Source organism: Calypte anna, chromosome 3 (assembly GCF_003957555.1).
Source record: "Calypte anna isolate BGI_N300 chromosome 3, bCalAnn1_v1.p, whole genome shotgun sequence".
Taxonomy (NCBI): Eukaryota; Metazoa; Chordata; class Aves; order Apodiformes; family Trochilidae; genus Calypte; species Calypte anna.
Genome location: NC_044246.1, coordinates 682,930 through 704,984, shown reverse-complemented (window position 1 = coordinate 704,984; position 22,055 = coordinate 682,930). Strand labels below are relative to the sequence as shown.

The 22,055-nt window shown below is 45.3% G+C and overlaps 1 protein-coding gene across 2 annotated transcripts in view; it reads right to left on the bottom strand.

Moving 5' to 3' along the window:
- Window positions 1-22,055, bottom strand: part of XRN2 (5'-3' exoribonuclease 2) — a 46,137-nt gene that overhangs the window by 6,000 nt on the left and 18,082 nt on the right. For both annotated transcript variants that reach the window (XM_008499963.2, XM_030447917.1), the window contains 12 exons: window positions 18,937-19,044; window positions 18,767-18,856; window positions 18,188-18,260; window positions 16,244-16,327; window positions 15,269-15,366; window positions 15,095-15,174; window positions 13,340-13,396; window positions 11,487-11,555; window positions 11,253-11,387; window positions 10,033-10,160; window positions 4,474-4,534; window positions 232-373 (listed from right to left, as the gene is read on the bottom strand). In XM_008499963.2, coding sequence (XP_008498185.1) covers window positions 232-373; window positions 4,474-4,534; window positions 10,033-10,160; window positions 11,253-11,387; window positions 11,487-11,555; window positions 13,340-13,396; window positions 15,095-15,174; window positions 15,269-15,366; window positions 16,244-16,327; window positions 18,188-18,260; window positions 18,767-18,856; window positions 18,937-19,044 — 1,125 coding nt within the window. The remainder of the gene's footprint in view (window positions 1-231; window positions 374-4,473; window positions 4,535-10,032; window positions 10,161-11,252; window positions 11,388-11,486; window positions 11,556-13,339; window positions 13,397-15,094; window positions 15,175-15,268; window positions 15,367-16,243; window positions 16,328-18,187; window positions 18,261-18,766; window positions 18,857-18,936; window positions 19,045-22,055) is intronic.

The following is a 22,055-nucleotide window of genomic DNA, read 5'->3' as shown; positions in this document are numbered from 1 at the left end:
AGTGTGTGACTTGGCAGCACATTTGATCTACTTTTCATGAAAAGCAGCAGCAGCAGCAGCAGCAGAGTCACAGCACGGGCCCTTTGCCAGGGGTGCAGAGAGGGGCTGGCCAGGGCTGGGGCACTTACCTGAGGAGCACCTGCCCCTGGGCATCCCCTCCCCAGAGCCACGGGAAGGAGCCTCACTCAGGAGGAGAGGAAAACATGCAAAAGTGGGGCAATGTTTCCATACCTGCCTTCCCCTGTCCATCCGATCTTCTGGTCTCTGTGGGTACACCATGGGTCCCCCCAGCCCCTGGTACTGCCCAGGTGGGTACTGGTTTTGGGTCTGCAGCATGCGGTTCCAGGCAAGCAGGGGAGCAGCTCCAGCAGTTCTGTGTAAAGAACACACAGAGCACAGCATGAACGTGGCTCCTAGAGACACAGCTTCACACCCATAAATCCAAATCTCTATGGTCTGGTAGGATAAATGATTCCATTTTCCTGAGAGTCCAACTCTGTCACATCCAGCTGTGCCTGCAGGTGTCCCAGGCCATACAGATGGATGGGAGGGGGCAGAAATAACCCCAAAATTCTCCAACCAAAAGGCTTATTGCTTACTGCTTCACCACAGCTCGGAAACTCCAGACCCAGGTACTGCCACAGGCAGCAGATTCAGTTTTTACAAACCAGAAGTTTTTTGAATCCCTTGGAAGGACCCAGCCTGCCCTTTATTTTAGGGGTGAATTTGCCAATTCATCCCCAGTGATCCTGACTGCAGATTAAGCCCCAGATATCACCACGTTAGCTAAACCTAACACAGCAGCCAAAGCGTAAACATGTGCAGTACAGGAGAATGAGGCTTTCTTTTCTAAATGTCCAGACTCTTTCTGGGGGACCATTCTTCCTAGTTAATTGCAGGTTGCAAATGAATTCTTACTGCGAGTATTCTGAATCTAGGGTAGGGGCCTTGGCTGCTTTTTCCCATCCATTATTCTGCTCAATATGTCAGAAGGTCTGATCGGGAAGAAACCTTTTCAAGTTCTATTGATGCCGTTTTCAATTGACCACGGTGACCTAGCAACATAAGCACTAATTGGCATGGACTGACTGACATTTGCTGTACAGTTTATATGGGAACGCAAATTCAACGTCCATTATAACCCAGTTTGCCACCCGAGATTACTAACAGCAAGAAATGTTTTAATTGCCTTCAAGTGCCTATTCTAACGTGACAATTACAAAGCAACAGGTGTAATACATCGAATCATTGTTGGATTAAAAATATTTAGGAAAATGACATGGCCATGATATAGCCTTTAGGGCTGAGCAGGGCTGAGGGGGGGTTCCTCACGGCGGTTCTGTTTGGCAGGGCAGGGTTCTGTTGTAAAGGGAAAACACGGGACAGCCAGACAGTTCATCCCTTCTGCCCCCTGTGCAGGAGAGGCAGTGGGAGGGGAGCAGGAAAGCTGCTGGGAGACAGGAATGGCAGAGAGCACCCACCTGCTGCACCTCTCGGGACCCCCGGGACCTCCTTGGGAACTGACTTCCCCCCCACCACTGCTCCTAGGAAAACCCAGGAAAAAATACACTGCCCAGCCTTAAGGAAAGCTGCAGGGAATTGTCTGCACAGCCCCAGCCTCTCAGCAACAGTCACTCTGTCTCTACAACTCTGCTGAGGTGCTCGTGGCAAACACCCCCAAGCAACTGATGCTGCTGGCCTGGGATGGGAAAGGGTGACAAATTCCATTCCATACTGATATGTATTTGGCACACAGCTTAAGCTTCTTGTTTTCATAAAGTGCTGCTTCGTGGGAAGTTGGGTATTTAGCCACTAAAACCCATTAGCAGTGATTTCAGGGGTATGATGTTGAGGCATTTCAGCTTTGAGGCCATCTGACAGAATGAAGTGGGTGCTTTTTAGCTAGAACCACTATATAATCCAGATAAACCCAGCAGGAAAAAAGAAAAAAGCTACAATGCATTTTCTGATCTTAAGCCATAAAAGTAGTAAAGTAGTTTACACCTGGTTTTGCTGCTCTTGATTCACAGGACTAGGTATTATTAGAAAAAAACCAGAATTTTAGATTTTCATCTGGTAAACAGAAATCAGGATGCTACAGTCCTCCTGACCTCATGTTAATCTAGGGGATGTGTTAAGGTGCAGATCTGCATGCAAGCAAAGCTGTGCCTTGGGGGCAACAAGAAGAGCTGTGCCACTTGGAACATCCCATGGGCAGAGTTACCCCAAGGCAGCATCCAGAGTCATCTCAGTTTGCAATAAAATGCACACAGGACAGCTCAGTACAGCTTCAGGTGCAACATTTCTGCATTCCAACCTCAGCCTCTCTGGAAATCCCTTCTGTGAGCAAGGTAAAGCACGAGGATTTGCTTAATCAGATTACATCCTTCCATCAGCCAGGAAACCAGGTAGTAAGTATATATATACATATACATACACACACCCCTCTGAAATAAGTCACCACAACTCCAGCACTGAAGGCAAACTGGCAGCTCCCAAGGGATTCCCTGGGAAACTGAAATCCTCAGGGGAGGGTTCAATCCTGGTTCAGACATCTTTTGTTGCACCAAGCCCACGTTTCTGCTTAAATTAAACTTTTGATTGAGGCTCCATGCTTGTGACAACTGACATCAGCTCTGTGCACCTCTTTGATTTGTGTTCCAAATCAAACACCTTGCCAGAACATGGCAAAGTTATTGTCCTCAGCACAAAAAGGGGCAGGTCAGGGATTTCCATAAACCACCAGAGGTGTAAGAAAGCACCCTCAGGGAGGGGACACACTGGGAACACTCTGCTGTCACTCAAAAGCTAGAGCAGCATTCTCTGAACTTCTCTAAAGCTTATTTTCTTGGTGAAGATGACACATCCTCAGTACTAAGTCACCTCAGAGGACCCAGGTTTCCTCGGTTTTGGGAGCTGAGAACCAAGGTCAATGCTACAGCACCAGAAGCTGGACAGGTCAGCAGATCCAACACCTGTCTGAAAGAATGCTCTGAAGTGGCTGGGCAGGGCATGGTCCCTCCTAAAAACACCAGCACAAACCAAGCACATCATCTGATGACAGGATTCTGATTGGAGAGAGAGTCAACTATTAAAACTGCAGTAAAAATGAGTGTTTGAAGGGAGAAATAAACAGAACTTTGGGCTGAAAAACATTATTTATATGTCAGTAGAGAAACTCTTTCACTTTGCAGAAATAAACAGCCCAGTAAACTGATAAAAGTGTCAAAGAGCAGCATCATTTTGACAAGTTACAGACTTGTTGCAATATTTCACAAGTATGTAGTACACATAAATTGGATGTAATTAAGGCTTGGGAATAGCAGCTCCCACAGAGGAAGTTACTATTAAAGTTTGTAATGCAAGACTCTTTTATAATGCAATATTCCACAGGGATGTGGCACAGGACAAGGGAGCTGGACTTATTTCAATAGGGATCAAAAGGGTTGCCATGGAAAGCATGACTGCAGAGAGCTCAATAAATTCTACCAAAGCTCATATGTTCAATGGTTAACATCTGCAAACAAAAACCAGGGGGAAAAAAAAAAAAAGAAAGTTACACCTCAGAGCAGCAGCTTCAAAGAGCTCACACAGACTCTCATTCCTCCTGAAGTATAAATAAATATCATTATTCATAGCTTTTGCAGGTAGGCTGGAGTCTACACAGTCCATCTGACTTGAGGAGGTACAACCTATCAGTGAAGGAAGGCATGTAAAACATCCCTTATTACCAAACCATGTCACATTCCTCCTATTCGATGGCACTTATTGGACTGCAGATTCCATAATCCTTCCCTGAGTCCCTTCTGCATTTAATTCAGTTCAGTCTTAAGTAGTTAAAGAAACTGTTTTCAGTGGCAACTAATAACTACTGACCTACAGTGACACTGCCCTACAATAGCCTTGTCAGGCCTGAAAAACTTGTACCAAAGAAGCTGATTAGGACTTCAAGAGGTTTGTAGCAAGAATCAATGGCTGGTCTGTACTAATGCTGCGGCTGCAGCACAGAAATGATAAAAGTGGAACACCATTAGTTATGCCTCATTAAGCTCCACAGCCCTCCTAAAAAGAAATTTGTTTAGCCTGTCCAAAATCTAATGCAGTTTTAAGCTCTCTGTGTTCAATTTCATAGTATCTCAAAAGCTTCAATAAGATAAAGGCCAAAGAACCAAGAACGGTACCAAAGCACCAACAGTAAAGTTAATTTTGAAGTCTGAGTTTTAATGGAAAGTGTTTTTGCCTTCTTTTTTTTCATACAAAGTACTCGAGCCTTTTAAAGGATGAACACCACACAGAGCACTCACAAAATATACATAAATCATGAACGTTAATTAACTTTTAAAAACTGATGCACGATTTAAACAAACTTAAAAAACAAAGTTCAAAATAAAGAGGAAAAAAAAAAGAAGTTGTGAAGCCTGGCAGGAATCCTCCTGGCCACATTTTACAAGACTTCCATCCCTCCTGCCTTACCTCTGTGGTGTCTGCTGAAACAAGGGTGTAGGACCTCGCCAGGTCTCTTGGGGTCTCAGATCTAGAGAGGAAAACAAAATGTTAAAACCTCTGCACAAGAACCTGTTGTAAGAAGTGAGACAGCAAAGCTCCAACTGGGTAGCCTCCCAAACACATTTCACTGGTTAGAAGTGCTGATTTGGACAGAGCCCTTCTCCCCATCAGTGACAAGTTCAACATTAATTAAAGGCAACTTTTGTTTTTGTATTTTAATATGTCCACTGTAAGAAGAATGAATTGACAACAGTGTTGTTTGGACACTTCACAGTTATCTGTTTTCTGGAATTCTATAAAATGCAAAACTATGTGACTGTAAGAGCTGAGGACTTCATTTAACCTTTTTGTTCCTTACCAGCTCTATGAAAAAACAGACACAGACAGAGCCACCACTGTAACATCACCATAACACACCACGTTTGTGATATTAATGCTCACAATCCCTGCAAGTTTCCCTCTGACTGGGCTAGGTTATTCTAGAAAACCAACTAAAAGAACAACCAGAGCATGTAAGAAATAAAACAGTCCCACTCCATTCACATTTAAACATATATAGAGGAATATTTCTATTTCAGATGTATTTAAAGATAGCAACAATATCTTTAAAGATAGTAAAGTATATTTAAAGAGAGAAAAAACATGTTTAAATGCTAACCTAGGCACTAACAATAATAATAATAACCAAAATCCAGTAATGGTCTCTTGGATAAGATAATCAGCACTGAATTAAACCTTTTTGGGTAAAACCTTGGCCAGAGACACAGCACTGCAGTGACAAGAAGCTGCAGTGAAAAAGACCACCCACTTCTCAATTGTTTCTCCTACCCAAACTCACTCTTCACAAAGAAGTAGCAGTAACAAGGTTGCTCCAACAGGACAAGCAATTAACCGGTTGTTGTTCTTCTAAATAAACTGTTCGGTAAACAGGATAAAAGCAACAGCTAATCAATAGCTCCCGGCCAGCCCCCAACACTCAGATTGTGCATCAATCAAAAGCTTCAGTTTCAGTGACACCTTTGATGATTTTCAATGGTGTTTAAGTGTGACCTAATTCCAACAGCTGGTTCCAGCAGTTGCCTAATGGACACAGTGCCACAGGACAGTACCACCCTGTTCTGCTGCCAGGACTCAAGTACACTAAAGAAGCTTTGCAATAATTTGAAAGAGGGGGAAAAAAAAAACCCAAACAACCAAACAAAAAACAGAGGAAAAATCTGTGCCTCTCTGCAAGCTCTGGCTGGATTGTCTGCAGGCTGCAAGGTCTGACTGCACAGAAATCTCTGCAGGCAGCCACACATCCACCAATATATATATATATACATATATATACACACACATATATATGTACAGTTACCAGCTCATCACCAGGTAAAATCAGCTCTTTCACAGACTGTAAGCAGCCTGCAGCATCCCAGGGGCTGCAGATGGATGTGTGACACATTTATCCTGGTCAGCCTGGGAATTACATGGGCTCTGACAGGCATAAACAGACTGTGCCAACACCCTGCTTTGGTGATGCTGTGTCTGCTTTGGAAGCAGGATGAGAGCACCACAAGAAAACCCAGGCCCTTAATGCTGCCCACAGATGCTTTGGGGAAACAAGCAACTAAGACATAAAAATCCAGAAAAACCCCTGTATTTCAGAGGACAATGATGATGCTTCCTCCCCTCTTCTCTCTGTGCAGGCTGAGCTAGGCAAGACCCCCCAGTACCCTGACAATTATAGAGACTAAAAAACCAGCCTGATCCTCCCTGACCATCCCTGCTCTGAACTTCCCATGTTCATGGAAGTTTATTGACACCTTTCCCATTACCCTGCAGGGTCAAACAGTGCTGTGGTGAGAAAAGTGGGGAGATGCTGCTGATGCTCTGGCCCTGGTACAGTGTTTCCTGCTTCAGGGTGAGTGTAGAACTTGTATCCTGTTTAATCACTTTTCTCCCAGGTGAAAAAGAAAAGGTCTGGGCTCTCCTGCTGCAGCACTAGGAAAGAGTTCAAGGCAGAGCTTCATGAAATCATCACAGGAGCATTTAAAGCCACCTTATCACTATTCATTTGTATGGTTCTGGTAGAGAGCAATCTCTGAAGGAAAAAGCTCAGAGCAGTGAATTGCACTTCAAAAAGGTGCAAAATTGGAGAAGAAATGACAATTAATATTTTCTTTAGTCTTCAAAACTTAGCCATTTCCTAGAGCTATAGGGCCAAATAAACTGCCTTCTCCAGCAGCTCCTCAAGTAACAATTTATCTAATCAGTGTGGCAATCAAAGACAAGATTTTGTGTTTACTGATTGCACTAATCAAAATCACTTTTCAAATGCAGCTAATTGACAAGTTTACTGACTGAAATGGAAGACACAAATCAGATACCCTGTGCTGCAGCAACCACATCTGCCATTCCCAGAGCACTGCCACCCTGCACTTGACTCCCCAAGTTATCAGCACAGACAATTATTCATCAGCTGAAAATTGGCACATCCAAGTCAAATCAGGGAGCAGCAGAGAGGAACACCCCCAGCAGGCTCTCGAGGGGGAGATGGCTCTCTGCCTGACCACATTGCCCTCCTGGACTCTCATTTCCCTTCATCAGACACACAGAAACATCATGTGGGAAATGAAAAGTTGTGCTGCATCAGTCCTACAAAATGTGGGAATTTTAACCACATCAGCTCTAGTGCAGAACACTCCCCAAACCAATTATGCCACAACACAGAGCTGATGAACGTGACTGTGACACGAGAGAGAGCCTGCCCCACTAGGACAACTCAGCATATGCCTCCCCATGTCTTCTCATTTGATTTTCTAGTTGAAGACACCTGTGCTGACAGACACATTTGTGCTTGAAGTGAAGGGGGTGGCTGCAAAAGGCAAGGAGCACTTTTTGGTACTGCCAGGTGCTCAGTTCTGGCCACCAGTTTCCACCAAAGGCACTGTCCATGCAGCCTGCTCCTGTTCAGTGAGGTGACTGCCACCTGATGCAGTGTGGCTCCTAACACACTCATCTGCACAGCCTGGCCTCACAGACCCACACAATCCACAGTCCAGGATGTCTTGTGGTATTGGGTATGGTCCTGTTTGCAGAAACATCCCTCAGTGTGAGTGTCTGAGAGATTTTGGGCTATGACACTTGGAGGTATCCTTCTAAGAAGGGTTTAAGCAAGTCTGACTCTACCCTGGTAGAAGAGGAGTTTAAACAGGGTTCACAGTTGTCAGTGACAGTCCCAGGTGGCCTGGGCTAACCCATCAGCCAGGCAGCAAAAGGCATTTCTGGAACTTCTAGGGAGCAAACACATCCCTCATGCTCTCTAACCTGCACCCATCCCATTGAGAGGGACACCAGCTCTCCTCGTGCCTCAGTTAAATACTGAGGTACTGAAAGGAAGATTCCCACAAACAGCAACTCAACCACTGCTGTAAGGAGCTGTGAAAACCTCAAGTTGCAGACACTTCAGATCAGAAGTTAGAGTTTAAGACTACTCTCTCAGGACAGGTTGGTACCTTTAGCAAAAGAAGAGAAACAACAAAATTAAGCACCCAAGAACACATCTGCAGCATGGTGCTCTGCTGTGTCCAAAGAACACAGGATGCCAGGACCAGCATCTCCACTCTGGGATGAAGAGCCCTGGAAAGCAATGGCAGGCACACAACTCCTGCTGCTTGTTTGTTTTTTAAAAGCCTGGGTAGGACAACTGCCAGCTGCTGGAGGGACCAGCAGCCTGACCTGGCTCCTCATTTTGCTGCACCAACAGGAAAGCATAAGATCAATCTCTGCCTGGGGGAGAAAGCAGCATCAGGCAAAGTGGCACAACAGAGGAGAAAAAAACCAAAAAAGCAGCTTTGTTTTCAGATTTGCCAGGCAGACCTGAAGAGCAGCAAGTGGAGACAATCAGAGTGAGGGAGGGGCAGGAGATGAAGGGAAGGAAGGGTAAGAAAGCCAGCAGGCAGTTTTTCTGAAGACAACAGACAGGCTGGGATCCCACATTCATCAGTGGACTCAAGGCTCCTCAGTCTGACAGAATGATGGCACAGGGGCACATCTGCATGTGGAGTGCATCCTGTACCACACGAGGTGCTCAGGTGCCATGAAGACAAGAGCATTGTAAGTAAGGACCTAACTGGCAGATCAGCTCCATGGATGGGTGGCAGAGAAAAACTGCTCTGCTCTCAGCACTGCCCAGAAAGCACCAGGACTGGAGCTTCAGAAGCCTGAGCAGCAGCACAGGGACTGATGGGCTCCTCAATACTTTCTCTCTCCCCAGAACCACACAGGGTCTCCCTTTTTGGGGATTAACACAAAAATGTGACTCCTGTTTGGTAGTTCTGCCTTCCTGCTCCCCATGCTTTTTAAGGGTGATATTTCTTGCTTAAAAAAACCCCACTTGTGTTCCTTTGATCAAAGTTAAGAGTTCCAAGCTTTCACATTCACATTCTCTCCCCTTAAACCAAGCTGGTTCCTCACACAAGAAAGCTTCTGTAACCACTGCTCAGCTACACTTCACCTACTTTGGGACTGGACAGTAAATTTAATTCAGTGTGCCCATCAATATTATTTATTTGCTGTTTCAGATGCAGTAAAAATGCAAGTATAAAAAGGCTGACAGCTTCATTGTGCTGTGGTCTGGTCTTCTGTATGTGACAAGATGTTGAACTTCAAATTTTATGTCTCAACTGTTTAAACTTCAAACACTTGGAGGGTTCAGTATTGCATGGATTCAGCTGGACAGAGGTAACTTCTCACTTTAAAGCACCTTTTTCAGCAGTTCAGCCAAGTTTCCTCCTGTCTCAATCCTACCACTGCAGAAATAGCAGCTCTTGATCACAGGCAAATAGGCAGGGCATCTTTTTTTGGGAGCCCTTCATACCAACAATTCCTTCCCAGGATGAAAGACTCTATTTTAGGGTCACACAGGATTTCTCTTACTGCTTCCAGAGACTCACTTGTTCACTAAGCCAACAGCAGTGACATCCCTGACCTCCTCACCATCCTCCTCTTACAGAGGCTGCAACACCTACTGCAGGCAGGAGAAGCCAATGCAGGACTGTGGAAGAGCAATTTTGGTTCAGTCTGGCATCTCAGCACCAGCCCCAGCTCTTCTGCCAGTCCTGCAGCCTCTCCTGATCTGTCACCATGCCTTGTGCATTAATTGATTTATGTGGCCAGCACCCTCCTCTTGCTGCTCTCTTCAGACACAATGCACCAAGCTTCTACTAAGTCTGGTGATGGTGAGACCCAGCCACAAACTGAATACATCCTGGATAACAGCCACTAGGAACCCTTAGCAGACAAAGTGCTGGTTTTCCTACTGCATTTGAATACTGGGCAGGGATCCCACTTACAGGCACATAAATACATTTTAGTACTTCTCACTCCAGCAGCTCCACAAAGTGAAGAGCAATAAAGGAAAGCAACACAAGGTTAATGAAGATGGATGCCTGAATCCACTTTCTCATTGTAACAGTGCAACAGACTAAAACAGAACAGTAATATTTTTCCAACTCTGAAATGCAGAAAGCAGAACCCACTTACTTGACAACAGTTTAGGAATCTGCTGCTGCCCACTCAGCAGTGGTCTGGCATAGGGGCTCCCATAAGATCCGAGGGGTACAGCATTAGCATACATCCCTGGCATCCCCCTTTCCCTGGGCATTGTATGGCTGCAACATGGAACAAGTGGAAAGGAAGAAGAAAAGGACAGGTTTTTTACAATCCCCTCTTACAGCAGAGCTGCCACCCAGCCCATCAAACCCCCCAGCTCTCCTCACTGCCTCAGGAGAGAGGGGCAATGAGGAGGCAGCCACTTGCTCACATTCATGTGAAAAAAACACAGCTATTTAATGAGACATCAGGAGTGATAACACCTCTACTTTTTTTTTTTTTAATAACAAAACATGGATGAACAGAAGATGGCTCACAAGTGTAGCACTGGAATAATTGTGTGCCAACACATGAATGGAGGGAAGGAAGCTGCTTTTTCTTCCAGCTCCTCCAGAGCTTTAAGGTTAAGAACAAAATATTTTCCCTTCCTAAAGAGACACTTGTCTTCAGCTGCTCACAGAGTTTACTTTTATTTGTTAGTAATACAATCTCCTTCAAGACACTCTCATTTCTGGCTCTGATAAATGTATGGCATCTTGCCCTGCCCAGGAAGGAAAAACATTTCATTTAATCTGTAACACCCCCCAGCTCATGCTCTCACTCTGCATTCAGAAGCATTCTTGTGCTACACTGCAGCACCTGAGAAAGTCAGCCTCTTGGAGGACTAATAAAAAACTGTGCCAATGTCTTGAAAAGTAACCAAACAGATTGCACGCTGTAATATGTTCCATACAAAGGGTTTTAAAACTTCCTTTTTTAAAAGCATAAAAGACATTCCTGTCTTCTTAATAGTCCTACTTATGACTTGTGAGCAATACTCTCACTGTACCTTCCGTACCTCCAACAATTAACTACCAAACAAGTATCAAAAAAGTGGGAAAGCTAATTAGATATATTTAGAACCTACCCCCAAGTCTAGAAGAAAAGAAGGCATTACTACAAATTTATAGTAATAAACAGTTTTCATCAGTACTGAATTTAAATATCACATGTCAAAGTTTCCAACATGGGACACCAGCACCTAACATCTGACAGTTCATACCCATACCTCCTTAATTTCCTTTTTAACTTTTTATTTTAATAAAAAAAAACCCAATAAATGAGTACAGTCATCTCAGCAAGGCCACCAGCAACAATGCTGCCATTCTTACCCCAAGGTTCTAAATGCTGACTGGTCCAAGTGGACTGGTTTTCTGTCTCGGTTAAAGCCAAGCTGTGGTCTCCAAGGTCTGCCATCATTGTTGGTTTTTTCCCAGTCTCCTGGCTTCAGAACTGGAGCAGGTTTCCTTAACATGAAAAGTAGTTCAGTAAGTACTGATCAGAGCAAATACCAAAGTAATGAAAGAAAATGGAATTATTTTTAAAAACTGTCAACTGATACTTACTTTGCACCAGGTAAAATTGTTGCCTTGAAAACAAAGTCTTCATCAAACTGGGGATCTTTGAAAGAGATACTAGGAGGAAGTGTTTGAGAGTTAGGTTTACCTTATAATTAAGTCAAGCAAAATAAAGCAGCAAATGCTTTTTAATTAACTGTGATGTGCATACCAAAAAATATTGAAGAACCCCTGTATCAATAGCCAGTCCCCAAAGTTTCATGTCTAGAGAACAGTTAGTCCTACAGATGGTAATGAAAGTATCTTCTGCAGACCCTCGAGTACAAATCCTCCAGTCAAAGCACTATTGTGCCTGCTGAAGTTCAAAGGCTGCCCCAGCACAGACAGGAAGGATCTCAGCTTGCTCTGCAGCCTCCTCACAAGTGTACAAAGCTGACAAGTGGGATTTCCTGGGCTGGGGAGGTTTTATCCTGCCAGGCATCTCTGCAGCTGCGTGGCATGCCAGGGAGGGACACACATCCATCTGCAGGGACATCCCACAGACTCTGCAGTTTGAGCTGTTTAGTATTGGACAAATTAAACAGTAACAGAGGAAAAAAAGGGGCTCAAAGCTTAATTTCTGCTGGAACAATGCATGAGAGAACAGTCTGGGTTTGCTCTAGGAAAATTCATCCACTCTTCTAACAACTCCAGCCTCCTGGTGAAAATACCCAGGTCTCAGGTAGGTCCCACCAGGGATACGTTTGAAGTACCAGCACCAGCCTGATTCCTCTTCTCTCACTACCTACCACTTGATAGAGAAGAATGCTTGGGATGCCAAGAAAGAGAAAAGCAAACATTTAGCAGAATAATCTCACCCTTCCAGCTGAAATACAGCTGGTTTTGAACAGGGAAAATGAACGAGAGTTGACAGAAAGAAAAATAATCCCTGGGAAAATTCAGAGCAAAGTCACAAGAGCTGAAGAGCAGAACCATGACTGCTCATCCCATTTCAAAAGACAGGAAACAAAAATCCTTGCAACAGAGAAATGGACAGAAGTGTGAAACAATTCAAACCTCCTGACAGTGGCAGATGGAGAGCCAAAAGCTCCCTTTAAGTCATCACTCCAAGTAACTAAATTCCCATTTCAGAACATCCTTCCTACAATACCCTGACAAGCCACGACACAGCATTTCCTACTGCCTGTTCTACTTGAACCAAGTTATTCTCCCTTGGAGGAAAAAATTATGCAGACAAATCACAAGTGATTTTCAAGGTCTCAAGTATCTCATGTGGCTCAAGAAGGCTCAGGTATTACATACCTATTATTCTGTACCAAAGTAAGGGAGGATGACATACAACACACTGAATTTACAGAAATTTGCTGCCAAGAGCAACAATAATTAAAATCTTCTGTGACCACAAGGTTTACTCTTAGAGGCTCTGCTTTGCTTTTTATTCATCACGAAGTTTCTTATTATTCACCCCAAAACAGAAAATCTCATTCAGGTAACATTAGTATTACTCCCTTTATTTCTTAAAGACATGAAGCTTATATTTTCAGGTATCTTCTGGAATTGCTAGGAATAAAAATGGATAAAAAACCAAGAGGCAAAAATCAAGAGCTGGAGGGCTTTCCATCAATACCCAATTCTGTGTCAGAGGTTTGCTCTCATGAACATTTGGTCTTCTTTGATTTACAAGGCTTGATCTGGACACCACCATGCACACTTGGCTGGACCACCCTAGACCTGGGTTGCAACATCACGCCTTGGTTGCAGTTCTCACAGAAATTCAGAAAAGCTTCAGTTTTATTAAGAGCTGGATTCTGCTGCAAATTCACCAGCACAAACCACCAGAATAAAATGAGTTTGGATTGCTGCATTTTGTACAGCACTGCACCAGAACCCAGTTTACTCACCTGACTGCAGAATTTTGGGTAAGATCACGCAGCATTGGAACAGGAGACTCCACAGGCCTGGCAAAGAGAAAAACCCGTGTCAAAACGTCATGTAATACACACACATCTCTTGTCATGTGCTCCACTTTCAGTGTTGCTGCTGCTCTGGCTTCTCTTTCAACTATGCCTGCCACACACACACAGAAACTAGCCCCCCTTTCCCCAAGGCAAAACACTTCCATAAGCAAAGGAATGACTGAATCCTCATTTCCTTAGGCCATAACTTCTGCAGCCAAGCTGTGAGGATTTCCTAGTGTCCAGCAGTGGGTACACACCCTTCAGAAGCCTCCCTTCTGCCATGCTCTGACTGGAGCAAGCCAAAAGGTTAAAGGGGCAGGAGAAAACCAGATACACACATGCAGACACAAACCTGATTCATTGGGAATCAAAAAACCAAACAAAACCTAGCAGCTGTTTTACACAGTGCTTGAACTTTCCTTTCTAACTGAGGCTTACTGACAGGCAGTTTTGCATCTTAACCCTTTCCTTCTTCCCTCCAGAAAACTTCACCCCCTCAATTCCAGCAGGCAGATGAGATGCTCAAGAAAAATCTCTCAATCAGAAACCAGATTTCTTTGTCCACCCAGCTGCACACTCCTGTCAAACACAGAGATCACAAGCAGCACACGTGCTGGCTGAATCTGGTCCCAATCTTTTTAGCAAAGTAAGATTGATTTTGAAGTGGCAACATAAATAACTGCTCACCTTCACAGAATTCCTAACAAATCACTTCTCTGGGCAAAATGTTACCTATTTCTCACACCCCATCTAGGGAAGCCAATGCCAGAGGAGTTTTCTTTTCCTGCACTGCTGCTCCCCCAAGAACAGCTCTGACTTACTCATATTCTTCACAAGCCATGACAAGAACAGAAATGTGTATTAGTGAGTGTGACTTAGGATACATTATCTGTCCAACAAAATGGAAAGGTTTGTGCATTTAATGCAAGTGAGTTACTGAACACCTGCTTATGCCTCTAAGCAAAGTCAGATAAATGAATCCATGTCCTACAGTGTGAAGATTACTCTGATAATTTCTCAAACTAAATGCACTATAATTTTTTTTATGTATAGCCTATAACAGTCCTGAATTTAGTGTTACAGCCCAAATGGAAAATGGCAACATATATCCAACATATTTCTATCTGGATTTTTCTTTAATGCAATTAAGATATGAAAACAGTTGTTGGTTGTTTCCTATTTTTGTAAACAGCATGCACTACAGGAAGCTACATCAGACTGCATTCAATTAGCATTCAAGCAAAAGCAGAGGCCAAAACAGCATGACCTTACTGAATATGGCCATGGATCACTACTACTTTTATTGTACAGGCCCTGTTTATATATAAAAGTTCAAACACGACTAAATACATTAAAAAAAAGGTTTTCCACAAATCGAATTACAAACAAAAAACTCATCAGCAGTTAAACACATACATTAGATTTCTGATGCTGCTACAAAAGCCTGGCTCTGAAATAATGATAATTTTTAAAAGGATCATAGAATTCAAGTTTTACTTGTTTGGTTTTTCACACGTAATACACACCTGCTAGGATACAGGAAAGCATGCTTAGCCTCTCAACTCAAAGCACTGCTTTCTCAGGAGTTTTAGGTTTCTCCTTGTGGGCACAAAATTATTTGTATTTAAATGCAGACAAACTGAGTCCTGCAGCACCAGCCCTCACCAAACCCAATCCATACCACCCAACCACACTCACTGGTCTGGAAGAACAGCGTTCTCATTCAGGGTCAGCTTCCCCTGGATGCCATGGCACAGCTCTGGGGGTATATCCACTGCCTAGAGACAAAATACTTTGTTTTTCAGCTGGAGCACTTTCCCAGCCCTCCCTTCTCACCATTTACAGAACCCCTTCAGAACAAGTCCAACCTACCTCTGTGTTTTTGGTCTTGTACTGCTCTACAATGAAGTCACAAAGTGGATGGTGTTTGCCCACAAAGAGAACATCACCACCCAGGCTGTTTCTCCTGCCTAGGAGAGACAAAGAAAGAGGGAGAGGAGTTCAGAGCAGAGAGGGAAGCAAGGAATACAGCAACCAGCACACTTTCCTGCTGACATCTCCACAAAAAGAAAGCTTCACTGTGATTTAGAAACTTGGTCTGATTGAGGGTGTCCCTGCCTACTGCAGGGGGTTGGACTGGATGACCTGTGGAGGCCTCTTCCAACCCAAATTATTCTGTGATTCTATGATTTAGGAGAAAGCTCTGAGCACCCCTTGGCAGGAGTGTCTCTGCCCAGAACAGGCCATCTCTGGGCAGCAGGGCAGTGGCCACAGTAAAACAAGGGGAATCTTGTGCTCAGTGGGAGGGATCTTGAACTTAGAACAGAGTCATGGTGAAGACAGAGAGGGTATAAAACTCTATGCCTCCCAAGCAGGTTTAGCCACAAGAACCAGATGTTATTTTTGTACAATGAAGAAAATAACATGTACATTTGCCTTTAAAGCTGAACATGAAGCTCCATAGATGCTAACAGGACACAGCCAGCCCAGTGGTGGGAACAGCCAACACACCAAACACATCTTGCCATCAACAATGACCTCAGAAAGAGTTTATTCTTTTGACAGCAACAGTCAGCAAACAACAACTGTGATTGAAGACTGGTAGGAAGTTTTTCATATCATTAAGCTGCCACTGAATTTTCAGGTTAAGCACTTGAGAAAAAGAGAAGCAGGTGGCAGGTACAGAAATAAACCCACTGGGGATCATTCTAACCACCAGCACCTTCATGGAGAAGAGGCTACAGCCTGCCATAATTCAGTCCAACAAAGCAGCTATCACACTTTGCTCATTTAACGTGGAACACAGTGGTAATAACCAAAATTGTAACATGATATCACAGCTCTTACTTTCTTCAGGAGTGAGGTCAGGGTACACTTCTTCCAGGGCAGCTCTAAGGCGCCGCTCATCAACAAAGGGCAATAATGCAACACCTACAGAATCAAAACATGGGTTTTTTCACAATTGATGGAAAACAAGCAGACAGAAAACAAAACAAAAATCAGCTGTTTTTATTAAAACAAATACTACTGTCCAGGAGCTGAAGGAAAGGGGATGATCCAAAACTTTACGTGCAGTGTAATTACACCAGAAGCAAGTAACCTCTCCTAACAATACCAGTTTAGAATTAATAAAGTATTAAATATATCAGAAGTTTACCTGAATCAATTTTATTTAGCCTGCTGTAAAATCACAAGGTGCAGAGCTGTACAGCTTGCTCTTGGCAGCCTCACCAAGCACTGTCCCTGCCTGAGAAGTCTGAGGACAATGTTAACACAGGGTGCCTAACTGCTTTATCAGAGGCAGCTCCAGACCTCAGCCAAGTCCACATTCCAGCTGGAACATAACTCCTTGTGAAAGGAAGCAGTGATAAGCCTGCCCTGGAAAACAAACTATTTATTTTCACCTCCACAACAGATGGGTGGAATGACAACAAAACAGGAAGTGTTCATAACCCAGGAGACTGCCACAAGGATGGATGCTGAGCTCTCAGGAGCATCATCACACCTCTAAAAGGATGAACCTCAAACACTTCATTAAGAGGACAAGGTATACTTGATGCTTTTCAGAGATGGTCCACACTTCCAGCTCAGAAGATCCTGCATTTTTCACAACTGCCTCTTAAGCATGAGATCTCCAGCTGCTAATCCAGAACAAAGAGTTTATAATGCAATTAGGCATTAAATGAGTGAAAAGCAACCCTACAGGCTGCTGAAAGCAGCTGGGAGCTACTTAATACATCACTTCTTCAGACTGCAGATCAGATAACTGGACAAAAGAAGTGAGGAAAGTTGCCAGAATTTTAACAGGGATAAGAGAGTGCTTCACGTTGCAGAGGGAAAACCTGCTATGCAACACATCTCATCACTCCCAGGAATATTCTCTTTGATTCTGGAACACTGTCCCAACCAAGAAACTTGTGTGCCTCACTGTGGCTGCTCCAAAACGTTGGTGAGCTGCCCTGAGAGGATTCCCAGAGCCCCTGATGCCAGCAGGAACCTTTGGAGATCCTTTAGTCCACCCTCACTGTTCCAGCGTGGTCACGGGCTGCTCAGGTGGCACAAGACCATGGCCAGTTGAGTTGGGAATATCTCCAAAGATGGGCACTCCATAAACTCTCTGGGAAACTTGTTCATGGGTCTGACCACCCCCAGAGTAAAAATGTGCTTCCTTACATTGGGATGGAATTTCACGTGTTTCATTTTGTGCCCAAGTAATTATTTATACCTATAATTGAGATGTTACACTGCTGGCTGAACAGCACAGCCAGGCACAGAATTTGGCAGACCTTTAAAATTAATATTCTCTAAAGGAAGAAGGAGCTGCAGTAAATACTGCAGCTGTTCCTTCATTCTTTGTGCACGTCCAAATATTTCTGTATTCCCCAAAGCATTTTTTGCAAGGTACTAATGAGCCACTGATTGAACAGAACAAGATCCATTAATTAAATGCAAAGGAGACAAAAGACAATTACACAGTAAGGCTGACAAAAATAGAAAAGTGATTAATCTAGTTCAGGACAAATTAACAAATCTAGAATGACTGCTGAAACTACTAATAATCATTGCCAATCTTAAATCAGTTACTGAATCATAATTGGTTCATCATACTAATTGCTTTTCAAGAATATACCTGCAGTAAAATACTCCCTCAGACTAAGTAACACAAGTTACCTCTAGGACTTGATGCATCATTATCACACTGAGGTGACTTCCTATTTTCTTCTTTTTACATAGATCCTTAAGATTAAGGTCAGTACATTGTAGCTCAACAAATAAAAACTGAAATTTCACCTTGCCAGGCGTATTTCTTCCCATTTAAATCAATAGCAAAATCTTCAGGGTAGAAGTCAATTATGCTTGATTCCTGTGTTTCAGAAAATTAAAAAAAAAAACAATTCACTAGCACCAATTATGAAACTGACCCAGACTGTCACATACTACTGCTGTACTTCCCAGAGGGGCAACAAACACCAAGCCAAGGAGGATGGAAAGAATTTTGACCAAGAGAAACAACTTTATTAAACACAATTTAAACAAGCAACAGAGGGCACTTCATGACTTAGTGGATCAAAACAAGAAGTCGAGGAGGACGGAGTAATTCCACCCAACTGGGTTGAACTATCTGCTTCCCAGGTAAGTTAAGCAAAGTTTCTGTAAGAAAAACCCCACAATTTTAAAGCGTAAAAGTGTCAGGAATTATTTTTTCTCACTCTCACTTCCTAAGGATCTTTGAAGAACCTCTACAACCAACCAAAACCATTCCCCCCTGCTCTCCAGTGTTTTTCTGCCTGAGGTAAGCAGCAGCAAGCCATGCTCACAGAGCTGCAGGACACCACAACCTCAGAGAGGGAACACAACAAGGATTTGTACCGGATCTGTCATGAGCTTCCTCCACGTTGGGGGCAGAAAATTCCCACTGGCAGCTGGAAATACTCCCATGAGTTGTTCAAGAGGCTTGAACTGTTGAAATAAAACAAAGCAGATGTAGGAGGCTTCTAAGGAGCCATGGGTTAAGTGAGAAGCCAGTGAAGATGCCCTACCGGTTTGGAGCCTTTCTCAAAGTCTGAAGGCATGTCTGCAATACCCTCGAAGTCAGAAGCAAAGGGAGCATAGTGAAAAGGGTAATACCAGTTCCAGGATGCACAGCCCTAGGAGAGAGAAACAAAATCAGACAAAAGAGAAAGTTTTTTAAAATTCATACAGCCCTGTCACTAAAGAGGACAAAATTCAGCCCAGTATTGACCAGGAGGAAGGTAAGAAGGAGCCTGAAAGGCACTCTGAACTTCAGGCTCTGCCCTGGCAGTGGAGTGCCCTCCAGTGCAGGGAGGCAGCCGAGGCAGACAGACGGGCGGGCAGGCAGACAGGCAGGCAGGCAGACAGGCAGGCAGGCAGACAGACAGGCAGGCAGACAGACAGGCAGACAGACAGGCAGACAGACAGGCAGACAGACAGGCAGACAGACAGACAGGCAGGCAGGCAGACAGGCAGGCAGACAGACAGGCAGACAGACAGGCAGACAGGCAGACAGACAGGCAGACAGACAGGCAGGCAGACAGGCAGACAGGCAGACAGGCAGACAGGCAGACAGGCAGACAGGCAGACAGGCAGACAGGCAGACAGGCAGACAGACAGGCAGGCAGACAGACAGGCAGGCAGACAGACAGGCAGACAGACAGGCAGACAGACAGACAGGCAGACAGACAGGCAGACAGGCAGACAGGCAGACAGGCAGACAGGCAGACAGGCAGGCAGACAGGCAGACAGGCAGGCAGGCAGGCAGGCAGGCAGGCAGACAGGCAGGCAGGCAGGCAGACAGGCAGGCAGGCAGACAGGCAGGCAGGCAGGCAGGCAGGCAGACAGGCAGACAGGCAGACAGGCAGGCAGACAGGCAGACAGGCAGGCAGGCAGGCAGGCAGGCAGGCAGGCAGGCAGGCAGACAGGCAGGCAGACAGGCAGGCAGGCAGGCAGGCAGACAGGCAGGCAGACAGGCAGGCAGGCAGGCAGGCAGGCAGGCAGACAGGCAGACAGGCAGGCAGGCAGGCAGACAGGCAGGCAGACAGGCAGACAGGCAGGCAGGCAGACAGGCAGACAGGCAGACAGGCAGACAGGCAGACAGGCAGACAGGCAGGCAGGCAGGCAGGCAGGCAGACAGGCAGGCAGGCAGGCAGGCAGGCAGGCAGGCAGACAGGCAGGCAGGCAGGCAGACAGGCAGGCAGGCAGGCAGGCAGGCAGGCAGACAGACAGGCAGGCAGGCAGGCAGGCAGACAGACAGACAGGCAGGCAGGCAGGCAGGCAGACAGGCAGGCAGACAGGCAGGCAGGCAGACAGGCAGGCAGGCAGGCAGGCAGGCAGACAGGCAGACAGGCAGGCAGGCAGGCAGGCAGACAGGCAGACAGGCAGACAGGCAGACAGGCAGACAGGCAGGCAGGCAGGCAGGCAGGCAGGCAGGCAGGCAGACAGGCAGACAGGCAGACAGGCAGGCAGGCAGGCAGGCAGGCAGGCAGGCAGACAGGCAGGCAGACAGGCAGGCAGGCAGGCAGACAGGCAGACAGGCAGACAGGCAGGCAGGCAGGCAGACAGGCAGACAGGCAGACAGGCAGGCAGGCAGGCAGGCAGACAGGCAGACAGGCAGACAGGCAGACAGGCAGACAGGCAGACAGGCAGACAGGCAGACAGGCAGACAGGCAGACAGGCAGACAGGCAGACAGGCAGACAGGCAGACAGGCAGACAGGCAGACAGGCAGACAGGCAGACAGGCAGACAGACTTCTCTGCCAAAGCACTCTGCCTAAGGGCTGGGTTAGGTTGCTATGGGAGATGGGCAAGAATCTCAACCCTGGGTTCAGGGCACTGGGACACATCTGGTGCCCTCTTCCTGCCCCTTGAGAAAACACAGTGAGCACACATGAAGCCCAATAAAACCAAGCACAAAACCATCCTGCACAGAGTAGGAAATCACAGTCTGTCCCAGTTAACCAGTCCCTGGGGCTCAGCTGAGGAGCCTGGAACAAATGGACCTGTTTGCCACTTGTGCAGAGTGGCCACCACATCACCTGGGAACACAGACAGGACACTGAGTTTCCACCTCCTCTGCAGCCCTGTGCAGGGCAGAATGTGCCAGTCAGAGGGTTGGGGTTTTTTTCAGAATTCTCCAGAGGAACTGGAAGCACTCAGTTTTCACTACTGGTTTTCAAGGTGAAATCCCACTGCTAACTTAGGATGGTGGGGGACCAGAGAACCCTGACAGGATCTGCTCCACGAGGCACAGAGGTGAGCAGTGCTTGCTGCAGGATGGGATGGGGTGGGATGGGGTGGGATGGGATGTGCTCTGGGGTGAGCTCTGTCTCTTCTGTTCAGTACAAGCACTAATACACACTTTGAGAAACATTTTGCTTTTCCTTTCTTATTCTTCTGCCTTCAGCATAGGGAAATATAAAGTGCATTCACTTGAAAGAGGCAAAATAAACCTCAAAAAGGAGAAAATAAAGTAAACTCAAAGCACACCAGAACACAATGCACTCTGTAAAGGAAACATGCCTGCAGAAGGTCTAAGTCAAGCTTCCACCTCTTCAGTGATTTTCTTAGCAGTACCACTTGAAACAAAAGCCTACTATTTTGACTCCCAATTCTGAACAAGTAAATGTCAATGAGGCTCCTGCAGCAGTATTTCTGATATAAAATTACAGAGACTATAATTATTAGATGCAATTCTTCAGATGGTTTCATTTTGCTTCAAAAGCCAGGTGGACTGATCTCTTTCTTTCCTATTTTTTTCCTTTTCCTTTTTTTTTTCCTCACCAGACAGATGTTCTCATACTCTGCATTATTAGTTTTTTATTAGAACAGAAAAGCAAGTAATGTATTCTGTCAGAAGTCTTATGGACAATGAGCAGTGCTTATAGGAAGTCATTCTCACTGTAAAAATTAACAAACCCCCTCAAACAAACCTATTTAGAGATTCCTGCAGTCCAGCAGGTCCCTAATCTCACTTCCACACAAGCAGGAGGTGGGCTGACTGCTGCTCTGTGCCCACACAACAGTGTCCCTGTAGCAGTACCTTGCCCACACCCAGTTCTGCAATGCAAGGTACCAAGAGCAGCACCTGCAAGTATTTCATTGCTACACTATTAAGTCTGCAATGCAATTTTTCTGAAGTCTAG